At 38.5% G+C, this 27,998-nt stretch overlaps 1 protein-coding gene across 2 annotated transcripts in view; it reads left to right on the top strand.

The window, feature by feature from the left end:
• Positions 1–27,998, top strand: part of NOX4 (NADPH oxidase 4) — a 109,315-nt gene that overhangs the window by 25,394 nt on the left and 55,923 nt on the right. For both annotated transcript variants that reach the window (XM_058822667.1, XM_058822663.1), the window contains exons 9-11: positions 48–212; positions 343–405; positions 15,964–16,024. In XM_058822667.1, the coding sequence (XP_058678650.1) occupies positions 48–212; positions 343–405; positions 15,964–16,024 (289 nt within the window). The remainder of the gene's footprint in view (positions 1–47; positions 213–342; positions 406–15,963; positions 16,025–27,998) is intronic.

Here is a 27,998-nt window from a genome sequence, read left to right as displayed (position 1 = left end):
CAGAAAGTTAAAAGTCTATGAGATAAGATATTTTTGTTCTGCCTTAGACCTGGTTCTGGATTTCCGGACCGCTGTGCCTGTACTGTGTGGAGCGGCTGTACCGCTACATCCGCAGCAACAAGCCAGTCACAATCACCTCAGTGATAAGCCACCCCTCCAACGTCCTTGAAGTCAGGATGGTGAAAGATGACTTTGAAGCAAGGCCTGGTCAGGTGAGCTAATGTGGCCCTAAAGAACCACTTTGCTTTCATGTAACATTATCTGTGGGGATAACCATCACTTTGTAAGTGCTAGCCCATCGCTGAATGTTTTGAATGTATCCTTTCTACCATTTTATTTCAGTATGTTATTCTCCACTGTCCAAGAGTGTCTGCCCTGGAAAGCCATCCATTCACTCTTACAATGGTAAGAAATAGTGTTCTTTTCTGTACTTTCTCTTTTATTTATATTTGGTAAGCAAATGGTCTTTTTTTCTCTCCAGGTGACAATTCTCTCCAGCATAGCTCATGTTTCATTTATGAGGGTACCAGTGAATATGAAATGGCATGATTATTATGTGTGACAGTATTCAGTACATATTTAATTTTCTCCACTGTTGAGAAAAAGATAATGGGAACTTTTTTCAAAGTCTTCTATAAGTGAAAACCAATAATAAATAAATCCATTAAAAAATTCAAAAATAAATCAATAAAATCCATGTGATTTTTGGAAATTCTTTTATAAAAGAAGTTTCAGCCGGATTTCTAGACCTTAATACAGAAGGGGCACAAATTGTAATGAACTTTTGCCACCTCTCTTTTTCAATGAGAACACGTTTCTGTGACTGCCTTTTTCAAAGTTAGAAAAAATCAAGTTAAAAAAAAGTTTCTAAAATTTCTTCTTTTTTTTTTTATATTAAGAGATATATTGATGACTTGATGTGATATACCAGTGAGGTGATACAATTATAGGATTGCTACTTAAGTTGGTCTAGAATGGGAACTGAAACCTGTAGAGACAGACTGGAATAACATACAGTTGGGTTCTCTGGGAGTACATAGTGCAGATTCAGCTAAAAAATCACTGTACTGGCTGGCTGTATTGTTACAAAAGCAGAGTATTAGGTTGAATATTAGTGGCAGCCTTTTTCTTCCAATGGGAGTAAATGCTTTTGGATTGCCTGAATTGGACATTCTTCTTCAAGATGTGGAGATAAATGTTCATGTGTGATTGCTTTCTTTGGACTGATAACTGGTACTTTATTCCTTCTGAGTTATAGTGAGTGCTGTGGAGCAATTGAGATGTTTTTATGCTAGCTGACTTTCTGAGGGCACAGTCAGGTCCAGTTCTTTAGGTTTGTGGGGTGTTTTATTTTGGTTTTTTAATTTACTTTATCTATGCTGAGCTAGGATTCACAGGGGAACCGACACTAAATTACTTCCAAAATCAATTTTGTGCTGTAAATCTAGGAATGAATCTCACTTAAAGGAAGCTGCCTCTGTATAGCTTGGTGAAGCATTCATTGCACTTTTGCAAAGTTTTCATGGGTACTCACTTTACCAGTACAAACCAGAGAAATATGTTATGTGTTATTTATAACACATTATTTATATATAATGTGTTAATGGAAGTAGTACTTTTAAGACTGTCCTCTGTATAGTGCACAAAGATAACTTGGTATGGAATGCTGAAAAATTACATGCATATATGAATTTATGCAGAATGGTTTAGTCAGAACTTATTTACGTTTTCTTATGACATTAGTAATCGGACCATAAATTTCAAGAACTATTTTAAGTCTTGGGTAGCTCTTTCCACTCCTTTTGCCCAAGTATAGCTACAGAGCTGGTCTGTACCAGTGGGCATATCTTATTTAAACATTAATCTTAAAGCATCACGTTCCTAATTTTTCACTGTCCATCTCAGTCAAAATTAATATGATGGTAATAATTTGATCATTATTAGTAAATGCACAGTTTGGAAACTAGAACTCTTATTGTAAAGATTTATTTTTCTTGTATTAGGACACCACTAAAACAATGGATTTTGTGGTTTTAATTTTTAGAAATAATGTCATCAAAAATATTTGGCCTGGTTCAGATGAGAGTTTTTGTCAGAGAAGAGACTGCTGACACAGACCTACTGGGTGAGGTCATAAGATGAAGTTGAATTGGATGTCAGATTTCTTGCATGAATTGAGAATTTCATCCAGTATTTAAAATGGCATAGTATGACAATACATTTTATGTAAAATTATTTTTGCAGATGAACTTCTAGAGCCAGGAACTATGGAAAATCTCTTGTGAATTTGAGTTTTCTTCGTGAACATAAATAAGTGATAATGTGCAGTATATTTTCGATATGCTGCTGTAGTTGATAAATTACAGTCTGTGCAAGTTTTACAACCACGTATTAAATATCTAACATTAAAATTAGCAATTTCCACTCATGCACAATGCATTGTATTTTAGGTAAGTAATACTAGACCAGGCAATTTCTGTTCATGCTCAATGTTTTCTACTTTTAAGTGTGGTCATATCCTTCAGCATAACAGCATATCCTTCAAGATCACATATATATTCTATTACAAGATATGAAGTTATCACTGAGTTGATGCACAAGTGTATTTTGCTACAACATTAACTCTGCTGGAGAAAGGCTGTCATTGGGTAAATGACTTTTACAGCATAATGAGGATTCTAAGTGTCTAGATCTATGACAATCTTTTTACCCAGCCTAAGCCAGGGGTACATTTCCACGTGTCCTTCTAGGTCAGAGAATATGGTGTGGGCTGATGTCCTGCCTAGAATGCTTTTTTGTTGTTTAATATGATGCTAGCCATAGGACAATGCTTGTAGAATGTGTATGCAAAAGCTTAACTCAGTCGTTTTAGGCAATTACTCTAAATGTAATTGTTTAACTCCGTCATTTTTCCACTCCCATCTAACCTACTTGTAGTTCCCAAGCAAGCTGGAACACTACTGCTGCTTCTTTTGTGGAATGATCATAATCATTCTGGGTTATTTTTCTAGGTTGGTGATGAGGTGAGTGGCTTAGATCCACAGTAAGAAATTCATGAGAGGTCAGTGTGGCTTCAGGTACTGGAAGTGCACTGCTGCAATGACTTCAGCAATGACTGCAACAGAGCTGTGGGGGAAGACTGCATTCTTCTTCCTGGCACTGTTGTCAGGAACAGTGTCATGGAGTCATGACACTGTTTAGAGTCATGGACTACTTTGGTTGGAAGGGACCTCTAAAGGCCACCTAGCTCAACCTCCCTCTGCACTAAGCAGAGACATTTTCAACTAGATCACGTTGCTCAGATCCCCATCCAAATCAGGGAATGTTTTCCAGAATAGGGCATCTGCCAGCTCTCTGGGCAACCTGTTCCAGTGTGTCACCATCCTCATTGTAAAACATTTCTTCCTTATCTCTAGACTAAATCTACTCTCTTTCAGTTTAAAACCACAACCCTATTGCTACAGGTCATACTAAAAAGTCTTGTCTCCAGACCCTGTGTAATATTCTGCTCACAGTGGTGAAATATCTCACTGTGTCTAGAACATGCTTAAAAGACAAGAAATGACCATTGCAGGCATTGTACTCCTAAATGTGGGTAATAACCTTAAGTGGAAAGGAAGAGGTGAGTCAGCGTGAAGGAGTTGTGGACATATTTTACTAGTCCCTTCCCATTTTGAGGTTGTGTAATATTTAAAGTTTAGCTCAGTTTCTTACATAACAGCTGGGTGGGGGAACACACAGGGAGGCTGTGTAAAGGCACTGAACTCCCATTCCACTCTGGCAAATCTCCCATGTGTTTTGCACAGAGCCAGAGGGAGCTCTGAACTGCAACCAAGTGAGCATAAAGAGGCTTTATTCTTCTTGCACCCTGCCTTTGGGTGCTTTGCTTTGATAAGGTCCCCTTGAGCCTTCTCCAGAAGTGAGAGCTGAAATGTCACAGCTCTCTCAAACTTTCTTTGTGGGAGATATGTTCTAGTCCCATCATTATCTTCATGGCCTTTGTCTGGACTCTCTGCAGTATGTTCTTGTCTTTCTTGTAGTGAAGAACCCAGCACTGGACACAGGTCTCGAAGTGTGGCTGAATAAAGGAGGATCACCTACCTCAACCCTCTGGTAGTGTCACTTGTACATTCTGAAATTCAGACACTTAAAAACACCAGTTTTCTCTCATGAGCAGCGTGATTTCCATTTCTGAAGTGTATTTCTACTGCTTCTTGTTCACTAGTGACTTTCTACTCTCTAGTGCAATTCCTTGTCTTTGGGAAATATGGGAAAGGTAATGAAGAGCTGGCCCAACATTTGGGATTCCTGCAAGGACTTGCTGGACAGTTCTAGGTAGTGCTTAGTAGGCCATTCACTTCATAGTGTCTTCATTGCTCCATTTTTCTGATTTAATTTCCACAAAAAAGCTTTCTTTTTATCATGTTTTATGATGCTTTTTTAACTGATTTTTTACACAACTATACATATCTGTTACTGTGATGTGTAAGACAGTGTGAGTCACATCCTCAGTCCTATACACCCTCATGTCCAATTTAATTATTTTTAGGTAAGTTATTATTGCATCTTAGAATTGAATTTGAGCAGAACAGTCAGTTCCAAGATATGTTCATCTGTAGTGACTAGAATTACGTTCTGTATATGATTACTTTAGTTGAGTGTTTGTAAAATGCACAAATTATTTTTGTGTGTTTTCCCCTGGATGAATTCTTTTAAAGAGATTTGTCTTTCAGATCAAGTGCAAGATATGGTCTAGAGATCAGACCATGCAGAGAAATCATGCTCTGCTTCCTGAGACTGCAATTTCTTTACCCTTTTTGGAGCTAAGTGTGGAACTTGTCTGCTGTGGAATGCAATTTCAATGTAATTGTCTAAATCAGTCTTTAGAGACCTTGAAGTCTTTTTTTTGGTCTTTTTTTATGTTTTGGAGAGTGTTCCTTTCCTTCAATAGCATTCTCGTTGCTCTTTGTTTTACCCTGTAGGAAGAAAGAGACTAAGGCTTGCAGGTTACCTTGGTTTTTTTTCCATCTGTATCAAACATTTCCCCCTTTCTGCTGAGTTCCCTCAATTTGCAGCACCATGAATCCATGACTGCATACTTCCTTTATCATTATTTTTTTTTTTACTAATGAATGGCTTTGGAAGCAGATTCCTATTTAGATTATATAAGTTAGTGTCCTAAGTCGCTTTTTCTACTGTGTTTCTGGAATTTCTTGCACTAGCAAGCAGTAAGTTTCGTGGAAACAGCCTTGTGTTTTGCAGATTTTAAGTGCTTCAGAAGATGTCCTGAGTTCTGTCATGAGGTCTCTGCTGAATCCACTACAGCACTACAGAGTCAAAGCACAAACTCTCATAAGCTCCAGTTTAGACCACTTGGCTATCAAAAGACCGGTGTCTACTCCCAGCAGCTCAAAAGCTTGGTGACCTTGTTATTTCAGTAGTGTTGATTTTCTTGTGCCAGAGGAAGGTAGGAAACAACTACATCACTTCATTTAGAATTTAGACTGTAACAGACCTTGAAATAAGGACAAGAATAAGACATGAATACTTCTAAACTTGGAGATGGCTCAGATCTGAGGTTTCGTTTGGGAAAATTCTGTTTTGCAACAAACATCCATAATTGCAGCATCAAATAATCTGTTATTCCAAAGTTTTGATATTTTTGGCTGTCACTGGCAGCTGTCATGCCCCTGTTTCTTCCTTGGAGCTAAAGTCTGAATATCCTGAAGCCTCCTTTGTTGCCTTTTCTTTTCTTCAGTTGACATATACATGTATCTAAAGATACTGCTGTTGATATTTAAGTATAGGTAGCTTGCATAAACACTAGCTGAGCTTTCCCTGTGTCTGTATAAGACATTCTCTGCATATCCACTGATTAGTAGCTTTATGAGATAGAGTTAAAAGAGAGTGGTGGCTCAGAAATGGCACATAAAAAGCAAAAAATCAAAACAAGCCAACCCAAAGATCCCAGCCTTGAGACTCCAGGGCTTTATGAAATATGTGCCTTAATAATAAGGTAGGAGATTGCTTCTTCAAACCCTCTAAAGAGTTTTGGCTCTTCCTTCAATGTCTAGATCCTAGTTCTGGTAACAGCTAATCAGTGATCAACTACTGGCAACAAGAGGTTTGAAACATTATTTGAAACTAGAAATTTTGTTCCATGTCAGAGCGTGCTCTGACGTCCCCTACTTTCATGCTGCATTTAATCTGCTTTTAGATCCCATTGAAGTAACTGAAAACTGGAAGAGTCTGGTAATAAAAAGCTCCAAGAAGTTCTGCCCTTTTTCTGGTTCTCCATACTTTTGAGCAGATGGTTAATTTGAAACAGATCACATCAGGAGGATTTGTAGTGCAACATCTTCATTCCTTTCCTTCCACATACATACAGGTCTGTTTGAGTAAGAAAACTCCAGAGGGAGGATGGTATGTGTGCATTTTTTAACAAGTCAAAACTGAGTTTTTAGGAGAGGATAAGTTTGCATATGCAGATACTCAGATCCACTTAGATCCAAATGTATATTATTAAAGAAGAATACTCACTTAATATCCAAATAGTAGAGTAATATTATCACAGACAGAGAAACTATTAAATCCATTAACCATCTCAGGGTAAACAGAAGAATTACCTGGGAGGTTTCTGAATGTACATGACAAGTTATATACTGTACCTAAAATCTCAGAGCTATTACTTAATCATAGATTCTCCACCTTTAAGGGTTTTGTTTAGGTTTGATTTTTTAAATTTTTTTGGTAGATTGAGTTTTCCTTGTTACCTCTGCATCTCAGTTAAAGTCCATTCGGTATCTGGATTTAGATGTGATGGGATTACAAGGTGGTGGCCCTGATCTGTACATTTTATGTTTTTGGACCTGATTCCTTGTCAGAAAAATCTTAGCAAGTATTACATTCATTATAAACAGCATCAAAAGTAGCACATTTGCTTTTGTAAAATAAAACCAGTGTTTTGTAAACCCAGAGTTGTCTTTATCCTTGGATAATCCAGGGTTCATTTAAAATTAGTGAAGATCTTAAAAATCTAGCAGTGAAGTTTTAGCTCTAAGCTTCTTTAAGCCAGAAATTGTGTACTGCATAAGGAGATGATGGAGAAACATGTGCCCTGCACTGTAAACTTAAGAAATAAAGTATCCACAACAGGAAAAGCCTAGGGGCCAGATTCTGAAATACTTCATAAAAAAAAATGGAAAAATTGTTGGAAGGTTGCCTGAGTAAAAAGTACGTAAGGACATCAAGAGCTAAGTTCATACTGTCAGATAAATACAATAAAAACAAAATCTGACATGATGACATTCTAATAAGATTTGTTAAATATCTTGTGCAAATAGTTATGAAACTTGTCTTTATGAGATGATTTGCAGAGTGTTTAGGGAAATTGTGAAGTATTTTGCTGGCAAGCTAAAGAAATCCCTAGAGCTTGTCTACTCTTCATAGAAGTAGAATATCTAGCAGCTGTTTGATGAAGAATTTAAGTAAAACAAAAATAGAATAGATTAATATTGCAGATGTCTTTAGTGCTTCCTTAGACTTGGTTGTTTGGTTTGGGGATTAATAGTTGTGAGGTCTGTATAAAAACCCTATGTAAACCCTGACTTTTATTTTAACTTTCAAATCTGACTCTTTCAGTGAGAAGGGAACACAGAAATTGTTACACTCAAGTTCACTAAAGCCCAAGTTCTCCTTCAGCAGATACTTTAAAGAGACAGTGGCAGATCCCTCTAATCAGCAGGGTTTGGGGTTTTTTTGATTCAGTGAAAGTGAACTTACAATACATAATAAGCATGTACTGACTTCAGCAGAGAAATGTGTTTTCTCCCATCAGAGATAGTGCTTTTAGTTTGACTGCTAAGTCAGGTGAGAGCCAGGTCTAGGAAGTGCAGGAGAATATCAAAATAAAACAAACAAAAAAGACCAATGACCTTCCCCCCCAAACAAACAAACAACAAAAACAAAACCTGAGCGCAAGCTTGAAGCATGAATACAGTTAACATGTGGACAAAATATTAGAGGAAATTAAGTGCCTTGCCTCTTGCTGTCCTAAAATTAAGACCATCTGGCTGGTGGGGCTCTCTGCTTTAGCCTGGCAAAATACAGTGTGTGCTGGTAGGGGAGTTCAGAGGGACACAGCAGTTCCTCAAGGTGGTGGAGATCTGACTGGAAAACCTGTTGATCCTTTGGTTGTTCTTTCCATGAGTGTCTCACACCCCTGAAAGCGAGTTATCATGTGCCTGGAGGTGGCCCATTGTTTTGCTTGGGGATGATTGGATCTTCTTGTGCTGTTGAGTTTCCTTGTGCTATGTTTGTTAGCTCTGTGCATTGTTACTTGGCAATGTGTCCATGTACCCTTGGAAGACTTGGAGAAGCAGCCATGGGCAGAAGCATTGTTCTTCTGCTTTTTGTTCCTTCAGGGACAAAGGCTTGCATCCTGAGCATCTTGAAATGTTGGGATTTGGTTTCTTTTCCCCCAAGCCAGCAACTTGAGAGGTATAAATTATACAGGCTGAATACTGCTAGGATTGAAACACTTTTAGTTTCTCTCTTATATAGAATTGGACTTGATGATCCCTATGGGTTCCTTCCAGCTTGAGCATTTTATGAGTCTGTGATGTGTAGCGTGTCTGCTGGGGTGAAAGGGTAGTCAGCAAGTTTTTTGCCTTGGTTGAGCTGCAGAGGAAAAGAAATGCTGATTAGTGTCTAAAAGTGTACCTTTGTAGTGAGTGCATCTGTAGCAGCAATAGAGTAGCAGTTGCACTGTTACAGACCTGCTATAAAACAAATGAAGACATTTCATATTATATATTCAAAATTTTATTTTATGCCATATTGTGAGTATTTTACAAGTATTGGTCTATTTGCAATCCTGAGACTACACTACATTAAACATTTGCATTTTCTTGTAGTGCAAGAGTAAAATCCAGGAACAAGTAGATTTTATAGATAGGAATCTCATAGACTGAGACCTAAAGAAAACAAAGATAATTTCTAACACTGAGACTAATTTAACAACTGAGATTGCAGGGAGTGAATTAGCAAATGCTGAGCTACAGACTCACGGGAATTAGTGGGTGTGGGTTTGTGGTTTGTGTTACAGAGGAATTTAGACCCCAGATGACCACAATGATCCTTCTTGGAGCTGCAGCTGCCCAGTGATGCATCCTGCAGTTTGTTATGGTGTGTTTTTTCCACTAGCTTGACTGCAGGTGTCTGAGGTTGTACAGCAAGGAGTATATGGCAATGGAAAGTGAAAAATATTTGGGATATGTTGCTGCAGCTGCTTGCTGGGCTGCTTGCTGGGAGTTGGTTCTGCCATGGCAGGGCTCTGCCTGAAGCCATGGGTATTTGAGGCATGGTGGTCTTGCCTTGGTCATCCTGGCCCTGCTGATACTTAAATCATGCTCCATGGTCAGGAATTCCTCACATTCAAAATGTTATGATGTCTGCCAGTTCAGTTAGGATAGCTGTAAGGCCGTCTTTAAAAGGAAAAGCTTTTAACCAAAATCCAATCTGTGAAATAACATGATGCAGAAACAGAGACATTTTAAAAAATCTCCAAGTGTTTGAGGAAGAGATGTGTTTAAAAGAATACCTCCACATAGTAACTTTTTTTTCCTCTGAAATTTGCTTCTTACAGGATTAATTAGTTAAAGCAGGGATAGCCCAGTGTTACATAGTTCACCTCTTATGAGTCAGACTGAAGTCTAGCTACTATTTCTTGGCTACCTTTATATAGCATGCCTGTGTTTGTCATCACTCCTCTCCATTTTCTAATGTCAGAATGAATCATTTTAGGAATGTTTGTATCAGTTCTGTATGAAACCAGACAAGCTGCAGCTTACTGAGCTTCCAAGGTTCATATTTTCTTGTCAGTTGGCAAAGCTGAAAACTTTTTATTTTTTTTTCTGTTTTTTATTTTTTCCCTTTTACAGAAGGAAAAATACATTGGTTGTGTTTAGTTCTTCTTTTTTTCTCCTCACTTCTGCCTCTTTTCAAAACCTGTCAAGTCTCTAATGTGTTTGTCTTGGTCTGGGTAAGGGTTCATGGAGTCTGCAGCAAGGATGGACTGATGAATCAGGGCTTGCAGTGCAGCTGGCTCACCCTGGCAGGCAGGAGCATGGGAACAGGGTCTCTGCACTGTTTGCAGTCCCTGCCAGGATATCTGCAAATCCATATTAGGATCATATCATGGGTTTTTACTCAAAGTGAAAGACTTCTTTGAAGGAGTTTCCTTTTATGTAAACAAATCCCACAACAAGCTTTTTAATTCCCCCAATCAGACACTTTGTTCTTCCAGCTGTAGCACAGATCTTCTTTGTAATTTTGGTCATGGTTCAGGCCACCTACTGCAGTGCCAAACACAGAGATGGTGTTTACTGTGGTGCAGTTTACTTGAGAGCAGTATCTCCACTGGAACTTGTAAGGAACTTTATTTGCAGAGCCACTGGGGGTTTGTAACTTGGGCGTCCTTTTCATCTCCTTTCTTCTGATAACAGATATTCCTTGGTGTTATCCTGGTGCATGCATTAGCATTTCTGTGATAGTAAGTAATTAGAACTTAGCACCTCTCTAAAGAGACTTCACAGTTCTTATGGTAGAGGTGCAGAGAAGAACTGGAAACATCCATGAATTAACTTTCTATTTGCTTGCTAGTTTGCTGTTGTCTCACCCCATTCCCTGCACCCTAACACCTAAAAAGATTATTTTAAAATACTGAATAGCATTTAATAACATAAAATACCTACAGTAAGGTTTGTCTCATTTCTTGTTCTGGACAGTAGATAAGCAGTGGTGTTAACCATTCAGGGTAGTCTAAGCTAGAAGCACAATGTTCATAGCACAGCTTTCAGTTGCTTTGTGCTGGACTCTCATGCACAGATTTCTCCACTGCTCATTGCCATGAGCAGGTTTTTGTACTGGTGAAGAATCACAGATCCTTAACCCAGCCCTGCCATGTCCACCCCTAACCCATGTCCCTAAGCACCACATCTGCATGTCCTTTGAGCATTTCCAGGGATGGTGACTCCACCACTTCCTCAGACAGCCTGTTCCCATGCTCGACCACGGTTTTGGGAAAGAAATTTTTCCTAATACCCCATCTAAATCTCTCCAGGACAACCTGGAGCTGTTATACAGTGAGTGTAAAGTGAAACTGCTATGATCTAACAGTAATTAGTTTGCTCACATTCATATAAAAGCAAGGTAGAGGACAACAGAGAACTGTGATCACAATATAAAATTGTTAAATAAAATTTATTTCAAATATGTGTTAATCTAGTAGTGTATTATAAATAAGGTAATTTATTCACTTGGCATAGAGATACATAGTAGAGCTTAGGTTACTGGTGAATGTAATTAATTTAGTGGTTTATAAGAATAAAGTTCTCCAGGGATTGTTGTACAATCTCTGTGCGATAACTTGCATTTGTATTCCAAGTTAACTTGAAGAAAAAAAACGAAAAAAAAAAATGGAAAGTTGTTTTTTTTTATCGGGATGTAGAACAACCTGTATTCTCTAAATTTTGTCTATATATAAAAACCTGTAGTTTTATTGAATGTGAAAATATATACAAAAATAGGCATTTAAACTGAGGAAAGGATTCCGTCTTAATGCTAAGAACACAGTTTGGTTTCTCTGAGGGTGTAAAATTGTACAGGTGTATTAAATGTAACAGAATTTCTTTGTCTTCCAGTTTTTTCTCAGGAAGGGCCAAATGCTGGAAGATAACCTGATGAATGTAGACATTCATAGCTTTTTTCACTTTTTAAAGGTATAGATCACCTAAGGTTAGAATAAGATGAACATTACTTCATGTTATTACAGTATCTGCAAGAGTTAATTTGTCTATCATAGCATTTTAATCAAATGGGTGCAGCAAGCGAGTTCAAAATGTGAAAAGAATTACTGAAAAGCATTTCTGACCTTTAGTTTAATATTGTGTACTCTCCCTTCTCATTACAGGCTATTCAAGTTAGTGATTTCCCTTTTTGAAAAACAAGGTTGATTTAAGGAAAAAGTCCTAAGATGAAGTTTGTTTGTTTTTTGTTTTTTAAGATTGACTAATCTTTATAATTTTCCACTGGACAGTGTACTGGGTGATAAAGGAAGAGTAGGGAGTTTCAGCATAGTACAGTGGATTGTTTCTTAGAGTTCCTAGGTTAAAAGCAGCAGGGGGAAATTGAAATGTTAATTGCCAAAACACAGTTTCAAAATAATTTTAATTGGCTTTGTTCACAGCTTCAGAGAGGGCATGATGCATTTCTGAGGCTGCTTTGGCACACCTTTGTTGAAGTGAGGGGGAGAACGACCATCCTATAATGCATCGAACTCCGAATTTATTGATCGATCAGTCACTTTAAATAACAGTGTTAATTAACTTCATGCATATTCCAAAATCCAGGTTTACGATAGGCTAACAGAGAAAACTCTAACCACTCCTTTTGTTTTACAATACTGTTGATTGTTTACATCAAACAAATCCAGTGTTCTCACTGTGATACGAATGGTTCTCAAAACTTCCATAACTGTTCCCAGGGTGCCATCTTTTCCCAGAGAGGATGTTACCTTTGTTATGGGAAGACTGCCTGAGAACTTTATTGTTTATACAAGGATGCCTGAGAGAGACTAATTGTTTATAGAAGTCAGGCTGGAAACTGCTTTGAAACTGCTTCACAGCTACCTGTTACTTTTCTCTCAGCTGCATGGCTTCGTGGCCTTTTTCCTCAAGCCATGCTTGAACTAAACTCCCGACACACCTTCATTAAGCCAAGGCAATAACCCCAGGTACTAGTACATGATTGGAATTGTCTGGCTGGAAAGGACTCAGCACAGAGTGGCTATGGGGTCGTGGTAACCACCAAGTTGACCATGAACCCACAATGTGCCCTTGCAGCAGAGAAAGCCAACAGCTTCCTGAGCTGTATTAGGCAGACGGACAGAGGTGACCCTTCTCCCATCAGCGATATATCTGAAGCTCTGTGCCAAATTCCAGACTTCCCAGCACAAGAGAGACATGGATGTATTTAATCACAAAGACTTATGAGGATGAGTAAGGGTCTGGAGGTTCTCTGGATATGAGGAAATACTGAGAAAGCTGTACTGAGTGACAAGAGAAGAAAATAGAATTAGTCCCCTCAGAGGCACCCGGTGACAAGACAACACAAACTGGTATACAGGAGGTTTCATCTGGACAGGTGCATTCCAGTCTCAGCTATCATACAATTCTGTGGTTTTGTGAAGGTTAAATATATAAGAGAATATTTTCATTGCACTTTAGTACTCATTGCCAGTAGTCTGTTAATGAATAACACAGGAAAATCTACCCATTTTCATGATTAAACTTCTGAAAAACTGTCTTTGATTAGTTTTAAGCTGCTGGAATGTGTTCTCCAACAGTCGGGAAAAAGACATTGTTTAGAGTCTTAATTGTGTTTACAGAGATAAAAGAGGTAAAATAAGTGTTCTGTGCAGTAAAAATATGTAAATACAAATTTCAGAGTTAAAATTATAGGCATGTAGGAAAGTCTGAAAGTCAGAAGAGGCCTGTGGAGATCATGTGGTTTGACCTTCTGGTGCCAGGGCTGTGGATGGGGTTATTTAGTATTGTGTGAAGGTGAATTAGCAGGAGAAATTGTACCATCTCTCTGGCTGCCATGATGCAAAACACTTTTCTTATATCCAGATGAAATTTCCCCTGAAACAACTTGTACTCCTGGGTCTGGTGTCTTGTTGCCATGCATAGTTCTGAAGAGAGTGAGCACCTTCATCTTCTCTTTAGCTGTTTTTTAGTTATTGGTAGACAGACATCTCCCCAAGGCTTTTCTTGTATGTGTTACATGGGCACATTCCCTTACTAACCCCTCTTTGAATGTCAAGTTATCCAGTCCTCTCACTGCTTTGGTGGTCCTTTGCTGGATCACCCGCATTCTTTCTCTCTTTTAAACTGGAGGAAATTCACTCCATGTAGCCCAGATAGGCATGTTTCTTCTGGTAAGATTTAGCAGCACAAGGAGATTTTTCCAGAACTCTATGAGGATGTCTCATAGCTAGTTATAAGTATCAAAATAGGTTTCCTAAAGTCTAAAGAGAAATAAATCTCACTTTTATTGGATAATTTTTCAGGGTAGTGCAGAAAAGAGTTAGTCATAAGAGTGATGACTTAGTATAACAGATTTGAAGCTATTCTGGCAGGAGACAAGGGGTATTCTGCCATTAACTTTGTGGAAGCAGGGAATAACAGTTTTGTAGAAGATGTGCTGAACTGGGACTGTGGATAGTTGGACTAAGAAAATCAGTCCACCTCCTGTGAAATACAGAGAGCCCTGGGGCAGCCCACAGTGCAAAACTCTACAGAAGCCTCCAGAACAGACTTTTTTGCTGCCAGTATACACCTTCCCACCTAAGAGACTACTTGCTTGCTTTTATATGGAGAACTAGTCTTGAAATTTTTGTTGAAAGATGCTGCAATGACACATAGCAAACACTGGCCTCGTTGTGTGTTTGTCTGCATCCCTCTCTTGATGCTGTTTTTCTTTGGAGACTAAGACTTGCTAAAATAATTGGGACTCTGGGTTTCTGTACCTCATTTTTGTAGGAAAACTTGGAATATAATAAGGAGTTACATAAAAGTGTATCTAGTAATCAGTTGTTGTAAAAGGAGTGCTCTTCCCCCTCAGGAAAACAGAGTGATGAGCTGGGACTTTGTATTCCCCATTTAGTTTTTCCAAGATGTAGATAATACTAACCTTTTGCCTGTGTCTGCTGCTAAATACAGAACTGACAGGAGCTGATTCTCAGCTCTGGGGTCAGTGGCTTCACAGTACACAGAAAATATTATCTTGGGGGCACTGATGGCAAAGGTCCAGAACAGAGCCAGGAAATATCTTCATAAGCATGGTGCATGAGTATTTGGTGTATGGATTCTCTTCCTGCCCCTTCTTATTTATAATATGGATGCGTTCTTTGCATTTAAGCCCTCCCCTCAAAACTGCTGTTTGTCTTTAGTAGTAGGAAAAAAAATAGGGACAGAACATCATCTGTTGGTGTTGGTTTCATGATAGAGCTTGGATTGATCATTGACAGGTTCTAAGAAAGTCATCAAAACTCAGGAATAATATCTCTTATCAAAAAGAAATCAATGGTTTTGGTTTATAGAAGGAAAGTGAAGTTTTCTTGATGCTGCTTTTCCTGTTTATGTGTGCATCATTTGAATTACCTGCAAAAGCTGTCCAAATAGTGCATTTGAAATGTCCCTCTAGCAAGGAATGAAAGTTGGGGGGGGGGTCCTTAGCCCTTGACTGGAGGTTTTCAAATAACATGGTGTAGATAAGATTTTAAGTGATAACATTCCTGTGTTGATAGTCACAATCAATAGCCTTGAAGTGGGGACACATGTGTGGAGTGAGAGAATGGTGGCTGCAATGTGATTTTTATGACATGCTATGGAATCTGGTGCTTTTCCTTTGCAAACTGAAAGGTCTTGTGAATTGCTTACAGTTTCCATTTAGAAGAAAGCATCAGTTTTATGAGAATGGTCAGCTTGAAAACGTGGGCCTTGACATTCAAGAATCAAAAGTCTCTTAAATGCCTTAAGAATGATGGGGCAGTTCCTAATTTGGAATGGTGTGTCAATAGTAGAGGAATACTTCCATTGTATTGTTGTTATCCTTGGCTGAGTACTGCTTAGTGAGGTGTCTGTTTCAAATCACATCAGCAAGCAAGCATCCAGACTCCTCTGTGACCAGAAGAAAAGGTTAAGTCTGAAGGGATACTTGGCATTCTTGGCTTCCCCAGCTGTGTTGATAATAGACTTGCTTCTTTGAGGGTACAGCTGCTGGTGTGGCTGCTTAGGAACAACCTATTAACACCAGGTTCTGTCTTAACAACTGTACTTTGAATGCATTTTTTTTTTTCTGTTTCTCAGAAGTGGTGCTTAATATATTTAATATTTTTAGTGCCCTACAGATACCAAAGCAACGTTTGGGGTCCACCTAAAAGTAGTAGGAGACTGGACAGGTATGTAGAAAACCAATTCCTTTTCAGAGACAAATGCCTTTACTTGAACTGTTCTCCCTTTCTGGCTTCTGCACAATTGTTCCTTGACTGTGGTGCATTCTCACCAGAGATTGTTCATACTTGTTTTCCCAAAGTTGTTTTTATTGCATTCTTGATGCAATCCCTGCTTTATTCAGATATACTATTTCTTCAAGTAACATGTTTTTTCCGCTACTAACTGATCTTCTGATTGCACTGTAATAATTTTCAGCATTTTCCTCCATTTCTGCCTCTTTCTCTTGTTTTTGGGTAGCCTGCTACCCCTGTGCAGTGCAGTGCCTCTGTACATAGTAGTGTCTGCAGAAATGCTGAAATGTGCAACTCCCAGATAAGCGGATTTTGGTTCCAGCAATTTGGATGGCAGCCAGGTTAATTAACGCCTGTGGTACACTGAGATTACAGGTTTGCTTTCATGTTCTTCCATGCTCTTCCATTGCTCTTTGAATGTCCTCCAGACCAGGGGTGTAAGCCAGGATTCCCTGCAGAGGAGTAGGGCAATTTGGTGCTCTCTGTGACAGTTGTATACTCTAGTGATAGTTGTCCTTATTCCATAGTGTCTGACTTTGTTCTTGCTCAGCATAGCATTTCCTTGTAAGGAAGACAGATACACTGCAGGGTCTGGTTCATTTCTTATGAAGAAATGTTCTCCATGTTAATTTGTATCAGCTTGTGTGTTTGTGGAATTGAGTCAAATGAGCTTGTCACCCTAAAAGGGATTAGACCAATGCAGAGATAATAAGTCTGTGCATATTTGTTGAACTTTCTAGTCTGGCTACATACTTGCCTCTGCAAGACTTCAATAGGCAAAGGCTGGGAGAGCAATGCCATATGCACATGTGTTCCATAGTCCCCCTGATTTTCTCTCCTTGCTTGAAATGTTGGCCAGATAGGGGCAGATTAGCCTCTGGTCTGCCTCAGAATGATGGCTCTTTTGTTGGTAAGTATCATTCTTACATGGGAGGTGACAGTAGGCTATTTGGGAAAGTGGGATGGAGAAGTACTAGCTAAATGATTTTTCCAAAAGAAGTGGCATCTTTACAGTTTTCTGATTACCTTTACAGTTTTCTGATTCACACCTCTGTGGTGTGAATTGCTCTCTTTAGGCATTTATGTATCATTCTCCCAAGTCAGCATCTATAGTCTCCACTGAAAGGAGGATCTGTCTAGGTTGGGCTGTGTGATATTCAGGAACTGTCACATTACAGAGACCATTTCTTGTAGCAGTTTTGCTAAACAGAGATATCTCTCCCAGTGTCAGATGTGCTGTCAAGAAGCAGACAGTTTACCCAGCCCTTGGTGCTGCATCAGTATCATGGAGCCCTGTTCTCACTCATTCCCTTAAGCCTTGTGACAATTAATAGTCTCTAATCTGCTGAATGTTTGAGGAAGGATTATTATATTTGCCACGTTCCTTATTATCTTTCTTAAGCATGCTCTAAAGGCTGCTTCTGCAGACAGGATATTAGACTGGAGGAGTTTTTATGAGACATACTGTCATTTGAGCTCTTTTTGACCTATTCTCTCAGACTTTATCCTATTTATTAAAATTCTCTTTTGTATCACCATCTCCCATTCCTGACAGTTTATACCTGACACCAAAGAGACTTTACAATTTATTTCAGAGAACTCAATTACAAGCTTAAATTAAAAGAATGCAAGAGAGGTGCAAATATTCCATGAAATGCAGAGAAGATCTGATTAGTTGAGGTATTTCTCCTCTGGATAACTTTAGCTTCTTTAGCTGCCTGCACCTGGGAGATGTGGTGAAGGAACATTTCCTGCCACTAGCTGTAAGGACAGGAGAGGGAGTACAGAATAGTGGCAAACCAATTCTGCAAGTTGTTTCGGGTCAAGTCTCTTAACAGTGTCCCTGACTGATATCTTGAAAATGCAATAGAATACCTTGTGCTGTAGGTTGGGAAGGCAACTCAATGTCAAGAGAAAAGGGGCAATAGTATTTTCAACTCCAAATGAGAAGCTGCTGTTGATAGTAAGTCATTTATTGCCCATATCCCAGTGCGTATAATTTTAGATTTCAAATGAAATAAGCTGAAAGAAGCAGCTTTAGGAAAAGCCAGTCATTCCAGAAACAATGCTTTGCATAAGAGCCAATACTTAGTAGATTTTCAGGCAGTACTGTTATTTGCTTTTTAAAACCAATTATTTAAATAATGGAAAGTGTAGGACAGAAAAAGTAGGTAAGAGAGGAAAAAGCTACAAAACCAGTAGCTCTGAGACCTCTGCAAACCAACTGCCAATCTAGACCCCCTGTTTCATGCTCCATTCAAACAAAGTGGTGCTGTCTGAGCTTAGAACAGCTGAGAATCTGACCCCCCTCAGAAGCTGATTTGGATAAAACCATAAATTTCCTTTCCATTATATAAGCACCCATATCCTTTTCCAGTACAAATCTGAGATCTCCTATTTCTCACTCATGTTGTGGTGGTATTAATAACTGTATAGTGATTAACTTTCATGTTCATTCACAGAAAACAGACGCACAATCACTGGTATTGCTGTAATGTGCCCTCAGATGCCTTTGGAGCACATATTTTCCCCTGAAATGATTCCCCTAGCTCCCTTTGTAGACCTCTGACCTGTTTATATGTCTAGTTTAGGATAAGACAAGCCAGGCTCCAAGCATGCCTTTTTCTCTTCTTTCATTGTAAAGAGTATGTCTATATATCTCTATATCTACATCTATCTCACTGCCTCAGAGGTAGGTAGTTTAGTTCATTGGCATTTAGTTCATTGGTTGTGATTTTTCCGATGTAAACATTTCTAATTTGATTTTTCATTCCATATTTTGCCATGGCTATTGTGAACAGGGGAACAGCTATCATAAACCTTCCTAAAAATGGGTTTGTGATTATGCAATTGCTGTCCTTGTGCTGACTTGTGAGCTGCTTAAGTCACCACCTGATGTATTAACAGAACATTCCGTGGCACTTTGAAAACTGTGGCCATGGAACACAGTTGGACAGTCAAGACTTGGCTGCCCAAGTTAGGATGTGCTTACAGTGGCTGATCATGTATGGTGATTGCACACATTCAGGTTGGTTTAGCCCCGTGGTGCAGAGCTGAATCAGCCTGTATTCCTCTGTGGCTTCCTCAAGCTGAGCTGGTTGGGTGTTTATACCCTGCAGTAACATTGAGGGTCCTGCAGTGTCTCATGCATGGGTCATAGCTGTGAGATGAATGGATGAGCTAAAAACCTGATCTTGTTACTGGCTATCCCCTCTACATACCCATTTTGTTCTGCTTCTCTTGGTACCTGTGACCATCTATTTTTTCTTTAGCTTTGAAGTAATTGTTGGCTTAGTATTTACAACACAATTTTTTTCAAGGTTTTTTCTTGTCCCACTTACTGTTTAGTTTGTCCTCAGCATTGTCATCTATCAGCCTTATGTCTCTTCTGTCCTTGCTGCTGCCTCAAGTACTACTGCTTGTTTAGTTTTAAAGTTGACATTTCATCTGGCACCTCTGGAGGGAAAAAGAGAGGCCATGGGCCATGCCTCGCATCCAACAACTTGACAGCAGTGGAAAAAGACATGGCAGTGTATCAAGAAAATGTGTCTCATTCACTAGACAAACTTGAGGGTGTGAGACAGAAAGTGATATTGATGATGCAGGAATAACAGGCTTCAGAAGCCATGCAGCATGTTTTTCTGGAAAACAAATACACAGCACTCAGAGGTATTGAGGTGAGCTGCATGCCTTAAGGCAGTGAAATAGTGCTGTTATGTTGCAGTGTGTTGCTGGAACAAATTGATGTGGCACCATGTTCAGAGCACTGATGCTGTTCTATGCTCCACAGTAATTTGTATAATTTTTACCTAGTAGTGACACCATCCCGCTGTGCAGTTGTGTATGTTCCTGGAGACTTTTTCAAGGCTTGTTCTGAGCACCGTGATATTTATTGTGGGTATGCTATAAGAGCACTTGAGTACCACCCGTTAAATCTGAGAGTTCTGTCCCATAGACATGTTGTGGCACCAGGAGGTGGTGATGTGTACAGGAACTGTCCAGGTAGAGCCAGAACAGACAGATTATGGAGTACTGATGGGCTTCACCCTAATAAACTCCAGATCTCGTCTGAAAATATTTATCTTTGCTTCATTTTTTTTGTTACAGATGAGGTTATGCCTGGTAACTGGCTCATTCAGGTATAGGTGACCTTATTTTACAGGGGACATGGCATAATGGGAATTTTTGTCACATATTGTCACAGTCCTTTTTCTGGAAGGTCCAGCTTTGAAGCAGGAAGTTTAATGAGGGAAGAACAAACAAACCATTTTTCAGTTGAAAACAACAATTTTTCAGAGCATGGCAAATGTATGAAAGCATCTTGTTTAATTCCCTGTGAATTAAAAAAAGAATCTTGTTTAATTCCCTATGGAGTAAGACCTGAGACAGCAAACAGTACACACCCCAAATTACTTGTTTTTAAGCAGAAAAACAAACAAAAAAGTAGGGCAGTTCTTAGGGATTTTGGAGCCTGATTAAGGATTTTTCTCACATTGACCAGAAGAAGAAGAAAAGACACACCTTTTAACTGCCTCTGAAAGAAGAATGATCTGAACATTCTGGTCTGGGAGAGTTTGTCAGGAGTATCTGCATGACCATGTTAGGCTCTTGCAGCTCCTGATTTATGGGATGTCTGAAGCATCCCAAGGCTATGCATTCCTGTGCTACCTGGAACATCTCATCAAATGTAGGATCTAGCAAAGAGGCAATATTTTAGGTTCAGTAACCCTGAGAACAGTTTGAGATGTATAGAAGCAATGGCTCACTCAGTCAGCATCTCCTGTATTGTTAGTGTACCTTGATTCTGACTGAAGTCATGTGTGGAACAGAAGATGACAAGAAGGAATAATCAGACTATAAAGTCTGTCCACAGGAAATGACAAGGTTGTCCCAGGTTCACTGTAACTGCTACTGAGTTTCTTTAAAAATATCTACTCACTGGGGATGAACATTTGGTCAACTCTTTTGCTATTACCTCAAGCTCTGTTTGATTTGGGCCTTTTCCACTCCATAGTAACATTTTTTTGTGTTTAGTTATTCCATCAGATTCCTGGCAGGGTGTAAAGGTGTTAATGACGTGGTGCTGTCAGCTGTTCCAGCAAAATCTGTGTGTGGTTTTGGAAGAACAGGACAGAGATGAGATAGGTGTTATTTTCCACTGATAGATTTTTATGACTAACAAGTTTTGTATTGTCAGGGAATCTTACTTACACTTCTGAGGAGGATAGCAGAATTGAGTGATAAAAAGGTTTAATTGTGTTTCCTTGTAATATAATTTGACATTAGTAATAAAATAATTCAGCTGCATTATTGGGAAGTTAATATGCCTTAACAATATGATTAGCCGTAGTGTACCGTAAGGAATACTAATTTTATTGTTCATTGCCAATGATGTTCATTATTTATTTTATTTATTCCTTTTAAAAGCTCAATAAAAGGCAGGATTAAGAGACTGAAGAAAAAGGATAACAGATTTAGTTTACTGACTAAAAGGGGTTGAAAGCCCTTTTCCTCTGATTAAACAACTAATGCTGAAGGTGAACACATCTGAATTTTTGGCTCCAGACCTGGATTGTTTTACATTAGTTGAACTCCAGCTGACTTAGTACCAAAAACAGTGTAACTTGAGTCAAATCCAATTTGAACAGTTAATGAGTTTTTTGTCTAGAGGGGGAAAAAGATATTTGGTTAAGAAAGTTGCATTGAAGGAAATTTTCTGCTACACAGAAGTCCTTTCTTGGTGCATCCTGTTATTTGTAAACTTCCACCTTTTTGCATATCCCAGGCACTTTTTAATCATGTAATGATTATAGAAAATGACATGACTTAATGATGTAAATTTCTTTTTATCCTTGGAAACATTATGCACTGGATGTGTGGATGTAGGATTTCTTGTCATGCCTCAGACATTTTCAGCACTGTTAGGAGCTACAGGAGTGAAGCCTGTGGAGTACATTTGCATGTACCAGCTGATAAAATCAGAATGAATGTAGGGGAAAAAAAGCAAAAACTCTCTACTTTGAAAATAGAATTATTCAAGTGAAAAGCTCTAGGATATGTATTTGAGTGGACTGCCAGGCATATTTCTGGTTTTGTAATCACTGTGTGCTGTGTTTGCCTACTTAAGGAGGCAAAGTTGCTGTTCTGAAGTTGCCTTTGTTTCACCATTTTTCTATTAATGTCTGCTTAGGGAAGACTCATTCTTATATAGTTTCTGTGCAGAGGTACACAGCTGCTTCAAGCACTGAATATACAAAGTTTGGCTGGATTTTCAGGGTCCTTTGTGTGAGCATGGTTTCTAGAGAAATACAAGAGTTTACATCAAAATACCAGCTCTTCATGCATATCTGCACTTCCCTGGGGCAATAGATTCTCTTAGATGCCATCCAAATTCTGCTGAAGAACCGCTGCCAAATGTCTAGCTTTGTTCCCAGTTTATTGTTACTTCTCCCTTGGGGACAGAAGAAAAAAATAGACACATTTCAGATTTGGAATTTTGACTTACCACATTTTAACTAAAAATTGTTGGTTAAAATATCTTAAAAGTAGATTTGAAATGGGTCTTTTTGGGATCCTTTTCTAACAGATTGTAAAAATTGCCATAGTTAATGAGGGAAAATCTATTTCAGCTTTAGAACATTAAAAAATGGAAAAACTTGTGTAGGAACTGTAGATATTTATAAATTTTATAATCAGAAGGAGCATTTATCTTTACATGCTCCCAACTCCTGCATGATGCTTTATCGTTCCTCTGAATAATTTCTATACAGAAGTTATATTACAACCTTGGGGTTTTAATATTCTGCAGAGTTTTCAGCTTCAACCTTTCATGGGCTCTTTTTGTACTCCTTGTGAAAATGAAGCTCAACTTTGTGATGATTACGTAAGTTAGTAGGTTTTGTCCCAAATTTTCCATTTTTTCCTTTTCTCTTTTTGCTGTTTTCCTCATTTCAGCACAATAACCATTACTAGGAAATGTGTCTTCAATTTAGTTGTTGCCCATTTGTGTGCAAATATGTACAGAAAATGAACATGGCACCTTTGAACCTTCAGTTTGGCTACCTGTTGTATTAAATCTGAGTTTTGAGACCTTGTATTTGTCTGGTTCTTTGCTTCCTGCACCCCCTCCACTTCTGGCATTCCCTCGAGATACAGAAGCGGGATTGCTTTTCAATGGCACTCTTGTTGGTTTGGGCTCTGGTGTGATTGAAAGTGTAGCTCTCTTTTGCATGAAGACCACCAGTAATGGTAGTAGTTGAGCTGTCACTGTATTGCACTTCATTCCTTGATCTCTTCTACCTGTCTGTTTATTCCTGCTGGTGCTTGGATTGGAGGGGAGAGACGGGCCATCGCTTGCTCAGAATTTGTGCTGTGTTAGCACTTCATTCTGTGGGAGTTGATTAAAACTCCCACAACCTTGCAAATGTCATTGTGATCAAATAACATAGTCAAATGAGGTTTCCTGTTTTCACAACAAACATTATATAACTGCTTATTGGCATAATATTAGCTTTGAAGTTCTAGTTAGGATATCCCATCTCCTTTATCGCAGTATTTTTTCTTTAAGTATATTTACTCCACTTTTTGCCAGCTGCATGTCCTTACCCTGAGTTTCAGTCATCCTTGAAACAGCAGTTAGCTGTTCCAAAATGCCTTTCCATTCCAAAATGCATTAAAATCAATGTTGCTCTTGTATGTGGGAGGCAAATCCTACACCCCAAATTTTATCAACGGTTCCCTACGGTCCCTTGCAACTCAGCTTTTCATGTGCCACCCCATCCTGTTGCTCAGTCCTGTCCTTTTGTACATGCATAATTTCTCAGATGCATCAAATACAAGCCAAAAATTTGTGTTTCACCATAAGGAAATAGTTTGTGATCCAAGAATTTTTAAGGGCATCTTGAAACCACAGCTCTCATTTGTCCAAGTCCTCCCCTGGAGAGGGATCCCTTTAAATCATAAATATTAATAATAAAAATCTGCCACCAACCACTTGTATCTAGTGCAAAAATAGGTGTATGTGGTAGCCTCAAAAAAGTTGACCTTCTTAAAAGAAAGAAGTCAACCCAAACCTCAGAACTGAAAGCATCATGTCATGAGAACTGGCCAGCAGCAAGTTTCCACAGCTTCTCCAAACAGATATTTTTGTATGTGCTGTGAACAGAAGAGCTTGGTTTAAAATATTTATGGCTACTCATTTTATATAAGCCACACACAAAAATACATGCTAATTCCACCTCTAAACTCAACTTTGAACCTTGTGGTCTTATGCCTCAAAGTTGGGTACTCCAGTGCAGAATACAGAGGTGGAGGCAAGTTCCTCGTGGGAATGAAATCAGACTGCCAGTCCAGTCCATGTTTTAATACAAAGGTATCCCTTTATGAGTGTCAGTTCACTAAATGATTTTTGTAATTAAAACTCTTTTTTTTTTTTTCTTTCATCAGGTCCTTAAATTGCAAAAGGCAGTGAGGCAGAAATGCTTTAAATACAATATACTATAAAGTTTAAGGTACGGCAAAGTAAATTAATTGCTAGTGCATCCCAGTTTGGAGGGAGACTTGAAATGGTGGCTGCTACATGCTGAATGTGGCATTTCTTTGAGACAAAGGACTCAATTATCTCAGTATTAACTAAAGTGCTGTGAGGAGAAACTGTAAGGGGTAATTTGTAGCCTGGAAATCACTCTCCAAAATGCGAAGGAGATTGCATAGTGGTACAGGGAGTAGACTGTGCTGTGACAGCAATAAATAGCCCTTTGGCATGTAGTGCAGCAGCTGATGGGCAGGGTGCACTGTGTATTTTGTTTCACTGATATTATAACCCACATTTCTGCAGCTCTGGCATGTTCCTGTTCTTCCTCTTTCTCTTTCTTTAAAGCTTTTTTTCCTCAAAGTGGGGACAAAGTGTCAAAGCTTCTTTCAAGAAGGATACCGTGACTCTTATTAATATAGCTTGTAACATTTGTAGCAGATAAAACCAAAGTACGTTACAATGACATAATCTTTCATGAGAGGGAGGTATTCTAGGAAGGAGTAATACCTTTCATTAGATCGGCTGAAACAGCTGGAAAAAAACAGGTTGTCTTCCAGGTGTGCACTGCCTTCAGCAGGTTTGACAAAGAAGCAGGGAAGTCAAAGCAAAGAGAAGAAATAACATTCCTGGCTACTTTTTAAATCAAGCTTTCCCTTTAGAAATGTGAACAATAAAATTGCTTAGTAAATGAATAAAATATAAAATGTAACACCTATTTTTTAAAATATAAATTTTTAAAATAAAAACTTTTTAATAGAAAAATACTAATTGATTTTAAAAGAATTCATATGGTCAAGAATACTGTCCGAACGCCAAAAATATCACTTGTAAATGCTCTCCCAACCTCTTCTTAGGATTTGTATGTCTCCAGCTTTCTTTATCTACTCTTGGCTGTGTTCCCAGCTTAGGGTATATTTGCTGTAACATGCCATGGTCTCACTCTGTCCTGTGTAGACACACACTCACATCTTGGCAGAGTGCAGTTTCTGACAGGGAAACTGGGAAAAGAGATGGACATGTGAGAAAACATAACTATGACTTGCCTGAAGTACTGCATTTGATTTACATATACATGCCCACACATATCCCTAAACTTTCAGCCTTTGGGTGTGGTTTTTAAATTTTAAATTTTGTTCTCTTATAATCTCAATGTCCTTGATAAACCACAGTTTGATTGGAAATATTTGACCATCTACAAAGAGTAAAATTTGGACAATGGTTTACATCACTGTGTTCTTAGTAATTTGAAGGTAAATTCTTCTGTTCTGCATATAGAAGCTGATAATGAGTGGATGACTGCTTAGTATTGTGACTTACCTGGAATCAGAAATTTTTTAAGAAAAACTATTAATAAAACCTAAAATTCTGTAGGGAACACCATGATCATGAATAAGAGAGAATGCTTCTCTGCTGGGAAGAGAGCCTGGAAAGTCTGTGGATCCAAATAAAAATATTAGTGGTTTTATATGTATTGGAGAAATAGGCACTCAGTGGAGATGACAACAACTTCTTTCAGTGTTGAAGGAGGATTTGGGGGAGAGGAGGAGTTTCAGAGCTTATTCGATATTTTGGGTATTGCTCAAGTGTCTGCTCTGAGGATTTTACTGTACTGTCAGTGTTAACAAGTACACCTACAGCCTCCAAAAAGCCTCCTCATATTATATGAAATTAAAATAAATCAGTAGGCAGTTTGTGCTCTTGACTGCAACAAGCACCTTTAAGGACTATCTCCTGTCATAAATTTAACATATTGCCTTATTCATTAAACGCACTGTAAGTGCCATTTCCTGAAGGAAAATGCCACAGACACCCACGCACATTTCAGAGTCAAAGCTGTGGTGCTTGGCTGTGCTTTACCAAGTGACTGGTGCCAGCCTGACAGCACAGGGCTTTCCCTCAAGGATTTCACTTACACTATGTCAGCTGAGTGTCTCCTCAGCTTAGCTGTGACTGGTTTGAAAAAAGCAAAATATTTAATTAAAGACATTTTTACAATTTCTCTTATTTGATGTTTTCCTTTTTTTAATGGGTTGAGGAGATTATGCTAATTGTGCCCTGTTATTAACGAGCATGGCAAATGAAATTTTCTCAGCACAATTTCCAAAAAAAGCAGTAATTCCTTAATCCAAAAATTTGTTAAGGAAGAGTATTTCTTTAGAAGTGTCCCATACTTCCCAGCATATATGCACCAGCATGTGCCATGTCTGCTTGAAGAGGATTTTATCTTTTCTGTGCTGTTATGTATTGCTGAGTTTGTGATGGTGCATTGATGTGCTGTTATATGCCAGGTCATGACTGGTAACTGATATCTAGTGATAGTTTATACTCACAGGAATTGGCAAAATCACTTTTTCAAATAAGGATGTGCCAAGTCATTTCCTTACAGTGATGTGATGAACTGTTTGATCCAAATCATGTTAAACCACTTGTTTAGTGGTTATTCTCTGTTCTAGGGAATAGTTATCAGTTTTAGTATTGCATTATAAAATTTTTCAACTTTACTCTCCTGTTCAAGGCTGGGTATACTTTTTCTGTTGACTTGAGTAATAACAGACTTTCTGTCATGTAAAAACATTTCTATTTAATATTTCATTACATTCATAACATTAGTTGAAAGATGGAGGTGACACCCTCATAGGAAATCCCACAACATATTTTAACAAAAGTCAACACAAGGGCTAGTGCTAAGTCAATAAATAAAGGTATTCGTAAGTAATTATGAATTAAGAATAAATGAAAACTACCCAGACAAGGTTGTATGTAATAATTTATATTCCGGCAGTTGTCTGGCTTAAGTTCTCAAGAATGACTTGTCTAATTCAAATGTAAGAAGAAATAACAGAATTGCTCACATCAGGGTGAAATGAAACCATGCTTTGGATACATTTTCTGATACACTTGTGTGCATTACATTTTATCACCCATAAAAAAAAAAGGAGATAAACAGTATTTAATGGCTCATTTCATTTGTCAGTCATTCAAATGATTTCCTGCTAAGGTTTTGATATTGCCCTTTGAGAGATGTTATAAGAAATGGAGCCTCAGATGTGATTAGATCTTCGGAAAAAATGTACAGTTTTTCCCAGTGGATCATCCCCAGCTGACTAGCAAAATTTATACAGGAAATAGAATCCAGCTGAGCTCTGCTCACGTTATCCTATGTAATGCTTCAGTGTAGCTGGTGCTTTCAGGGAAGAAGTTTTGTGTGTTCTCTGAAAGAGACAGGCAGCTGACAACACAGGGGAAATGATTTTTAGATATCGATGGAGTCCCTTAGCACCCTGTTTCTGCTTTTGTTTCTTACTTGCAGCCCCACTGTTATTTCTAGCTGTTGAGTTCAGCTAAGTGTTTGGCTGGACAGGCATTTCCCACCCG

Source organism: Ammospiza caudacuta, chromosome 2 (genome assembly GCF_027887145.1).
Source record: "Ammospiza caudacuta isolate bAmmCau1 chromosome 2, bAmmCau1.pri, whole genome shotgun sequence".
Lineage (NCBI taxonomy): Eukaryota > Metazoa > Chordata > Aves > Passeriformes > Passerellidae > Ammospiza > Ammospiza caudacuta.
This window is presented reverse-complemented; position numbering and strand designations above follow the sequence as displayed.